The 10,000-nt window shown below is 40.6% G+C and overlaps 1 protein-coding gene across 1 annotated transcript in view; it reads right to left on the bottom strand.

The window, feature by feature from the left end:
• LOC138030023 (dedicator of cytokinesis protein 11-like) overlaps positions 1 to 9,170 on the bottom strand; it is a 14,247-nt gene extending 5,077 nt beyond the window's left edge. The window contains exons 1-11 of the mRNA XM_068877876.1: positions 9,031 to 9,170; positions 8,594 to 8,650; positions 7,339 to 7,451; positions 6,567 to 6,689; positions 5,508 to 5,621; positions 3,889 to 4,032; positions 3,758 to 3,799; positions 2,935 to 3,103; positions 1,927 to 2,003; positions 494 to 607; positions 1 to 48 (exon numbers count right to left, since the gene is read on the bottom strand). The exon at positions 1 to 48 is cut by the window's left edge and continues 53 nt beyond it. Of these exons, the coding sequence (XP_068733977.1) occupies positions 1 to 48; positions 494 to 607; positions 1,927 to 2,003; positions 2,935 to 3,103; positions 3,758 to 3,799; positions 3,889 to 4,032; positions 5,508 to 5,621; positions 6,567 to 6,689; positions 7,339 to 7,383 (876 nt within the window). The 5' untranslated portion in view covers positions 7,384 to 7,451; positions 8,594 to 8,650; positions 9,031 to 9,170. The remainder of the gene's footprint in view (positions 49 to 493; positions 608 to 1,926; positions 2,004 to 2,934; positions 3,104 to 3,757; positions 3,800 to 3,888; positions 4,033 to 5,507; positions 5,622 to 6,566; positions 6,690 to 7,338; positions 7,452 to 8,593; positions 8,651 to 9,030) is intronic.
• Positions 9,171 to 10,000: the final 830 nt, after the last annotated feature.

Below are 10,000 nucleotides of genomic sequence, written 5' to 3'. Positions count from 1 at the left end.
AGATTTGTCGAGGAACCCCTGTGCATACGCCAGCGGACCAGCATTCACCTGAGGAATTACAAAACAAAACAGAACATACTCAAAAGGTCACATACGTCACTGCATCAAAGACCATCTCATGAATATGAGAGGGGAATGAGGCTAGTACTATCCAAAAGTGTGCATGTGCGTTGTACTGTAAGGTACATGTCCAATGCTTTTAGCGGTGGAATACGGTCTCAGCTCTTTTCGTTTGAAAATTGATTTTAAAATGCAATATTAAAACCATTTAATAATGGACATGAAGCTCGTCACCATTCCAAAATAACCACAACCGAAAACTCTCACATTATGACCTGGTTATACACCGATAATACAAATTTAGCCGAAGGTTTTGTCATCGAGTCGTCTAGATCTTCTCGAAATCGATGAACAATCGCCTGCCCTCAAACACAAAATCACCCGCCCCTCCCCCCCCCCCTCCCTCTGAATACATGAGGCAACACTCGTGTACCTGCACACTGACACTGCCTTGTAAAACAAGCTGAAGTTTCTTCATGTCTGGAGGATTCTGTGTGATAACATTATTTAGCTCCTTAACTTTATTTTGCATCTCGTCGAATGCGACCTGAAGAAAAATAAATCACACGAATGGCACATTAAAATTACAATTAATATAAATCAACGTAAAGAAAAATCAACAAGGAAGATGAAATAGGAAGTTCAAATAAATTTCGATAAACCGCTTGGTCTTTTAGTTGCAGTCAATCATATTTGCGGCGAGAGGGGCTCTGAAATCGACAAAGTGTATCGAAACGCGCCAATTACAACGCAGAATTTGACCTCCTAACCCGTCCTGTTACAGTGGTTAGGGAATTTAAGCAAAGACGACGAAAAGCAAGAATGTGATTGGTTCAAAAAGAAAAATAATCGCGCTGCACGTGCCGCAAGCGTTTCACTGCATTTTTGCCGTAGTCCACAAAACAACGTGAAATCACCAAATTTTAGGTTTTGACGACAACATGAGCATACAGCAATGAACCGTTCCTTTTCTACTTTTACTTTTAAACGGTTCGAACCTATCTAGTTACTTACAGGATAGTTCGCCCGTACTGCAGATGGGATTAACCGTAGTTTTTCGGCTGTAAGGCGCAGCATTTTTTCTCAAAGAAATTGCTTGTTGGCCCCAAATGTGATCTTAACTCAAGGTGCGTCTTATAGCCGAGTATCTTTTTGCGACAAAACTCCTTAGGTCCATTGTCGCCATCTTGTACGTTAAACTCGTCCCAGTCTTCCCCTTACTGCGATTCCAAAATGGTGGCCTCACACCATCAATGTTCGTGATGATGGCCCTCAGTTCTTAGCGTTGTACAACCAAAACACCCGCAAGAAAGTACTAATAACAGCAGGTTATTTCAGAACAGCAGCTTTTTCTCTAAATTCTAGTTGAACTTCCTACTGCATTGTTCTTGATCTGCGATATCACTTATGATAGCGCTAAGTTATATTTTGTAAGGTCAACTTTACTTTAGCCTCAATTTGATTCATGGGCATTCAAGTAATGGTGTTGAAACTTAGAAAGCATATTAAAACTTCGGCGTTGCATGGTCACATTTTTCATAGATTCTCTTTTCAAGTCGCAGATGTGCAAAGAACGGTAAACTCAAGCAAACCACTGCCAATTAAATTATATGCTAGTATTTTAGTTATGTTTTTTGAGGTCACTTTACTATCGCTAGTTGCATGCATCTGGTTTGCGTTCATTTGACTGTCCTAAAAAGTGTGCGTCTTCTTCGATAAGCCAAAGAAAGGACAATATACTAGTAGTTAAGTGTAAATATCATTGCTGTATTCGCCACTCTTGACTGGCTGAATTTACTTTAGTTTCGCTTTGGTTAGGACAATGAATTGAACTCGTTCCTTGGAACTAGGGTAACACGAACTAACCTCAACGGGTGTCAGTTCGTATTGCTCCTCTTGGACCACAAGAATTCGCGTCTTTATGTAAGGAAACGTGTTGGATGCTAGAAGAGAACGTGCAAAACAAAAATTAACATTAATTAACACTTCGCTTCGTGTATCAGTGACTAGTAATTAACTGAGTACTTTTCTGGAAACCCCGATTAACCTCCCTCATTATAATCGACTCACAGCTAATGTGCTCCGATATCAAACATGGACCGTACAGCGGCTGTCAGAGGTGGCTATTGGGTTAGTTTAAAAATACCATAATACTCTTTTGTTTGCCCTCCAAACGTTTGCATAGGCATAAGCATATGCAAAGGTAGAGAAAATAAAGACAATGTATATGCAAACTTTTGGAAGGCAAACAATGCGTATTATGGTATTTTTAATCATAGTGGCCTATGTACGCTTTCGTCCCGATGTAGTAAGCTGTACTCTTCGCAATTCACTCCCCAAGACTGCATGAAAGATGGGCGATAAACACAGCCACCTATTCTATTCTAGATATATCGTACAGTTGCAGCATTACTAGTTTATTCCACACCCTTTTTGACCGCCTATTCCGTCATTTTAAACTCTTTTATCCTTTCGAAGCAACCCAATTCACCCCCTCCTCCCCCCAGACAATAGAGATCTTTAGATCGGAGGAGGGAGAGGACTACGAGTACGAGTTTTCCGTTCTGAGCATGCGCACTTCGAAACATGTCGGCCTCCAAACCTTATGCGCATGCTCAGTACGGAACACTCGTACTCGTAGTTGTCCTCGTCATCTGATCTTAAGGTCCCTTTTGCTGAGTCGTAATTCCTGTGATCTTTGACTCCCAAACGGGCAACACAGAATGGGGAGGGGGGTATTTTTGCAAATGTATAGCGTGGTACAAATAGTCCTGTTATTCTATATCTAAAAACTGCTGTATAGACACAATGTGTCAACTCATTCTCAGCAAGTAAGTGCTTTCTGCGCATGCTCAAAAGGCTAAATCAACTTACTTGTCAGGATAGTTTTCCTCTTGCATTGTTCTGTTAGGCTGCCATGTGCTTTGCCACCGCAGGTAAATGGCGTTTCATAGATAAATCGCCTGATGTTGTTGTTACGCTCAAACAAAGTGGGTCTGAGTTCCAACTCCTCATCGTCGAAATACGGTTGCACGTAGGTTATCTGCAAATTTCAACAAATGCAACACGGGGACGGCGAGGTCATATCGGGGTCCTATGAACTCACACGGGGCGAATTATTAAAAAAAAAAAAGAGTAATCAATGTTCATTAATATTCTTTCTTTTCGTCATGGTTGCACTCGCACAAAAATGTAAGGTAACTAATCCATTCGGGATATAAATCGAACTCACAAGTGGCCAAATGGCTCGTAGCCACTTGGTCGCTCCGCTCGGGCGCAAATGATGCTACTCGGGCCACAAATAAACTATATGCTCTCCAAAAGTCAAGTGACTTTCCTGTTAGCTACCCTTAGTCAGTTGAACAAACATAGAAGCTACGACTCTTGATTTACCTTCATGTTTCAGGACTAACACAAAAAGCCCTTAACTTCAAACGCTCTTATAACGTTAAAAGTCCATAAAATACACCAACAAAGCCGACGAAACTAAGAACAAAGTCAAAGCTTCGATCGCTTCGTAGGAAGAACGCTAACATAGCGAAACTGAAATGTGGCCAACGTCTTTAAGTAGGAGGAAATGCGTCATAAACGACGCAACAATACAGAAGCGTGAGAAATGCTTTAATTTTGGACTTAAGCTTGATTACGCAAGTGAAAAGAAACGGTAGGATAGCGTACTCAAGTTATCAAAATATACCTGAATGTAGCCAATCTTTGAATCCAACGTTTCTGCATGCACCTGAAAAAAGAATCATTTTTACGTTAGGTTTTCAGGCCTCTAGGCTTCCATCCGTCCACTGCTTCCAAAGAAAGACACCATTCATTCACCTTTGCAGACTCCATGATGAGTTTGATGTTATCTCTGCCGTGTTTTCTGCAGTAAATTTGTTCCAGTCTATGTGAAATCTCTGCAAGACCCGTAATCTTCGGCTCCTTGTAGATAAATTCCTTCCCGTCATCATCACCAAACATCTGAAAGACAAAGAAATTGGTCAAGAGGCCATGCAAGCCAACGTCGTTTTTAGGTACCGAGTTATTTTTAGATTTACTTTTTCGCGAAACAAGACCCTTCCAAATAATAAGAATTTATTACCCATGGGATTGAGAATGGTTACTCGTGCAAGCCACATCTTATTTAAATAACTTGTCTAAAAATAGCTTGATCTACATGGACTCCAGTATTGGCCCCAGTATTCTTGGGTTTCACTCACGTGATCAACAGCTATTTTTTTCAACGAAAACAAAAGAAGACGTTAGCATAATAATAGCTTTCAATTCCCGGAGGATTGGATCGGGAAACCGACATGGCCGCCGTTGCATTGTTTGGGGACACCAACATGGTGGCCGTGACGTCATGTGAAATCCAAGAATTGGCCCCTGGTTATAGGCTCCTGAATTGGTCGAAATAACGTTACTGAGCTGATGCTACTGACGATTAAGACAAGAAAAAAACAAAACAAAACAAAACAAAACAAAGTTAGTCGAGCCATTCGTTGAAAGTTCAAGCCTGACCTGGAGTAACGTGTCACTGGACCTTAAAGGTAGTCATGCTATGTATTCAGATTTGGCGTTAATCGCGGTCCAGCAAATTAGGCTTTAAGACCGAGACACTAGTAGACAAGTCGCAGCGACAGGTCCTTTCGACAAGTCGCTCCGTGAGTACTACTTGGAAACCAAGTCGCTGCGACACGGCGCCTGTTCGGTGCACACGCAGAGATCTTGAATGAGGGGGAATGTGAACTAGTTTTCTAATTCAATATAGCAGACCATATGACGCTCTCTTATTGGTTCATTTATATTTTGTTGCAGCGACTTGATGCCGGAAGTGCACACGCTGCGACAACGCTGCATGCGCTCACTTATTATTTATTTAGGAACTTTATTTAAGTGTCTAGTCGTTCTTGCACTGGAGCGCTAACTGGGGACACTATAAACTGACATGAACAATGAAAGTAAATCAAGTCAAATGTCGGTTTTTGAGGAGAGGGGAACCGGAGTACCCGGAGAAAAGCTCTCGGAGCAGAGTAGAGAACCAACAAACTCAACCCACATATGACGCCGAGTCTGGGAATCGAACCCGCGCCACATTGGTGGGAGGCGAGTGCTCTTACCACTGCGCCATCCCTGCACCCCTAATTTTGTCGCTGCGATCAGTCGCACTAATTCAAACTGGTTTGAATTCGTGGGGCGACAACGATTTTCAGAAAATTAACTGTGGCACACGAGGCGAATTGTTGCGACGACTTGTCCTGGGGATGTGTCGCAGCGACTTATCGCCTGGTGTGTCCCGGCCTTTAACGCAGGAGAGGCTCAATAGATTTTAGCTGTCAAATGGCACGCCGTACTAAGACGTTTGTTCCAAAACAGGACAAAAAAATCGATCAGTTCATGAAGCAGTTTTTTCGCGTTCTCACATAAACTTTATCTAAACATGAAATTGAAATTACCTGTCCAAAGAAAGCAACCCTGAAGTACTTGCCAAGCAGTCTTTTTCCAGTGCCCATCACATCAACAACTTTCTTGTAGGCCTGGGCTAGGCTCTCATATGCATTGGACAGGCGCTGGATGTGAAACAATACAATACTCATGTCAGGATGTATTTTTATCTTGTTTATTTATAAACTTCAATGGTTTCCAGACTATTTATGCCATTGTATTATAGCTTGCCGCAATTTAACAAACACCACTGAACTCGTTTAAACATACCGCTTCTTAGAATACCCAGAGTCATACCAAACAAATGTAACGAAAGAAAAGTTGGCGTCAAATTGTTGAATACCAAATATATACGTAAAGCCCTTCAATTGTTCTGATCTTTCGAAGAGAAGACGTTGAATGTGGTTCAGTAAGGTATAAGGAATTTTAGCAAAGTCGACTGCTTCGGCAACGAAAACGTCATTCCAAAATAAAACTATCGCAAGTATTTTGCGAATATTCCGTCTTTTTCACCTTGTACAATACGGGCGAACTGTTCTATACCTGGATGGGTATGAACGGTTTTAAAACATAAAATGAATGGTTCATTGTTACATGCTCACGTTGTTATCAAAACCTAAAATTTGGTGATTTCATGCACGTTGGTTTTTGGAGTACGGCAAGGAGGTGCACGGAAATTCGTGCTGCACATGCAGCACGATTATATTTACTTTTATAACTAATAATATTCTTGTTTTGAGGCGTTGTCGTTGCCGTAGCCGTCGTCTTTGCTTAAATTACATTAATCTGCTTAATTTGATTTTGCGTCAATGATATCGACACCGTAAAATCAATCAAAATATCCCACGGCGCAAACAAACACAAGCCATGCGAGCTGTTCTAAGAATTCATGACGGATACCAAAGCTCTGAACAAAATCAGTGCAATGAAATTAATTTGTACCTTGATGGAATTTGGATGTTACGGTAAGCGGAATCCGCAGAAAGTCTGGTATTTGTAACTGACCTTGCAACAACCTAAGCGATAGCCAAAATATACAAGATGGACACCAACAGTGAACCCCGTCTTACCCTAAAGTCCCTCTCTTGTTCATAGATAGGAATCGCTAGTTTAAACACTTCACCCATGACTTCATACCGCTCCGCTCGCTCGAGATACTTGGCACATTGCTCCAACAAATCAACCAGATGACGCTGAATAAACAACAATGACAGCCAAGGAAAAACTGAGAATTCTAACACAACAAAAAGGCAATTCTTCATGGTTCCTTAAAACGAAACAAAATGTGACCACGTTAACAGCATCCCAAATCAATAGAGTACCCACTATATCTTACTCGAATCACTGAAGTAAAAAGTAAACAAACATTTTAATTGACCGCTCTACATAGCCCACTTTCTGGGCCAATGACAGAACAGAACAACAGCGACAACTTTAAGAATAATACCAAATGGCCAGAGGCAAACCAAGTTGCTATTTACAAGTGCAGCCGAGAGATTGAGCCAAGGACTACCAGACGCATCAAATTAAACCAGTGGTCGGAACGGTATTGAACCCGGGATGTCCGGACCTCAAGGAAAGCACTCTAAACTCTGGGCACTTATCTTCAATTAACAAAATGAAAACGTCATGATCAAAATTGTTCTTCTTCAATTCTGTATGATATGAGGTCTTATTCATTGCTCAGATCATATTCGTGCGAGAAATTAAAGGAGTGGAAATTCAAGTGTGATGTCAATGATTCACTGGCCTACAACAACCTTCACAATTTGTTCCTTTCGTCAAAGGAATCTCAGAAAAAACACGTCAAAATTGAAAATTCACACAAGTCAAGACACTAACCACCGTATATCGCCGTTCCATTGACATTCCTTCATCGGTCTTCATAACACTCTCGTCCGCTACTACATTAGGAGACACTTGAGCAAATGCAGCGCAACCAGGGGTATAAGTACCTAAATAATGGATATAGAAAAACACGAATTCGTTATTAGGCATGTGACGATGGAGTTCTGAAAAAATTAGTGTACTTTAATAGTCACACGAAAAAGTAGAACTAATATCCATAGCAATTCGAACTTTAACTTGCTGTGCGAAAAAAGATGAAGTATCCCTCGGGAATGATCAACATGCTCGATGCCAACGTTACGCGATTCCCTTTTATTTTCTTCAATCTTTCTGTGTGTCATATTTTACTAGCAACCACATTTCCTCTCAGGAGGGCTATTTACGTTGTATCGTTTCTATGGAAACGATGCGTTAAACGAGGAAACATTGTTGCGGAAGCAAATGTTTCACAGTTTGCGACCCCAGGAAACATTTGTTGTGGAAGCAAGATTTGCTTCCCGGGAAGCAAAACTTTTTGTGAATTTATTCAGAAAAATTTTGCTTCTTCAGCAAATGTTTCCTCGTTTGCGCGCCGAGGAAAATTTTCGGGAAACAATGTTTCCGTACACAACGTTTCCTAGGTTTTCGGGAGCCTTTAGACGATTTTAGTGAATCAAACAGATCACACTTACTTACAGAGTCTACTCAAGAGCAAAGTAATATAATTTCACTCAGTCACATGAATCGTAGTATACTTGGCGCTTATTAAAACCATATGCTCGTATCCTCAATGTGTCGCTTTCTTTCTTTCCTCAAGTCGCCATGTTGGATTATAATGATTAGGCCTTTTTCGATCTATTCAAATTCAGCCGGAAAGAGAGGTCTAGAGGACAATGACAAAGGAAAGTGGATGATATATAAATATTTTTCACATTCATTCCAACGTGTTCCTATCGTTTTTGTCCTCACTGCCTCAAGAAGAAGCTGAACATTTGATATTTCGAAAATGGCCTATTAGAAGAAGTGATACATGACTGAAATAACCTGCCTCAGAGCCATATAAGTTAAACTTGCTTCTACCAAGTATCAAATGCATGGAAAACAGATTTCCAGTAAAGCATCATGTAGGAAAGTTAGCTCATTCCTCAATAAGAATTAATAAGAACTAAACACAATGCTAATAATACTCCCTCTCTTGTCTTCTACTCATAACTAGGTGGCTAATCGCTTATGGAAGAGTCAGTTGATTGTCGCATTTTCTGCGTCTTACCTTGTCTCTTCAGTATTCGGCCACCAAAGCCGCTGCGTGGATGTAGCAGTGAGCAGTCTGCAACAACAAAAACCACAATAAACTGAATTTCTAAGAAACTCTCAAGACAATAGCAAAGTTCTCTAACAACACAGGAGCAGCCTATGAATATAAAGTGACATAAATGTTTTGTAAGAGGAAAGACAACCAAAAGACAATCCACTAATCTTTTACCCAAACCTCCTAACTCCGAGTAGTAAATAGGCCATTTTCAAAATATCAAATATTTAAATTGATAGTGAGACAGTGAGTACAAAACAATAGAAACACAAAATATCTACATATCACCGCACTTTCCTTTTCTTTGGCCTCTAACCTCTCTTTCACCCTGAATTTTAATCTATCGAAAAGGCTCATTAAGATGTCAGGGTCACGTGAAGAAACAAAAACGAAATTACCTCGGAGAAATTCTCATGACCCTCGTGAACAGCAGCCATGTGCTCTAACCACGTCTCTCGCAATTCCGGAGTACTAGAGTAAGACTTGGCCAAACTGTACTGAAGATCCACTAACATCTCAGGGACATCATCGTATTCCTAGAAGGCACAGTCAATAACGGTGTGTTATTGGGTTACACAACATAGACGAAGTTTTACGAAAGACGAATCTGAATTTTTTATTTTTATTTAATATAAGACCTGACGATTCATACCGAATGACTTGTCTATTCAACTGAGGCTTTCTCGGTGAGAGACGGCTGCTACCTCGGGTTACACACACAATAAGGTAACCTAACAACTGTTTGAACTCTTTAAATAATTATGAAAAATGAGGGACATTTGCCCAAGAACCAACCTGTTAACAGGGAATATTAAGACCAATGTCGAAAGATTTGAAAAAAATAAAACAGAAAGCACGAAAGATTAGGACGAACCTTCCACCTGATTTCCTCAGATGGAAACCCCTTACTAATTTAAATAGAAGAACTTCTCTCTAAAGACATACTTCGCCACTGAAGAATTCCGGATTGACGACACTATATAAGAAACTAACTGTTACAAATTCTCATATTCTATAACTCACAACCCTTTTCATAATAAAGCTAAAATACACTTAGTTCTTAACTAAATTCGACAAACAAAAAGATTCCTCTAAGTTGCCAAATTTGCAAGAAAGGACAAATTACCAGAAACGAAGCTTTGCGGGAACTAGCTGGACTCAGCAGACACGGGAAGTACAACTGGAAGAACAGTTAGCTGATGAGCTGCAAGCTCCTCAAATCGCATGAAGCCTCAACTTCTTCTTCTTGTCCCGTAACTGCTCGTGTTTATTCCCCCTCGTTTACAATGTTCCTCGTAGAAAGTGTTGGCAAACCATTCTCGAATTCAGTTTTGGTTTGATAATGTCTGACTTTTACGCACGGCAGAG

Source organism: Montipora capricornis, chromosome 13 (genome assembly GCF_036669925.1).
Source record: "Montipora capricornis isolate CH-2021 chromosome 13, ASM3666992v2, whole genome shotgun sequence".
In the NCBI taxonomy this organism is placed as follows: domain Eukaryota; kingdom Metazoa; phylum Cnidaria; class Anthozoa; order Scleractinia; family Acroporidae; genus Montipora; species Montipora capricornis.
Note: the sequence above shows the minus strand (reverse complement) of the source record. Positions and strands in the feature narration are given on the sequence as shown.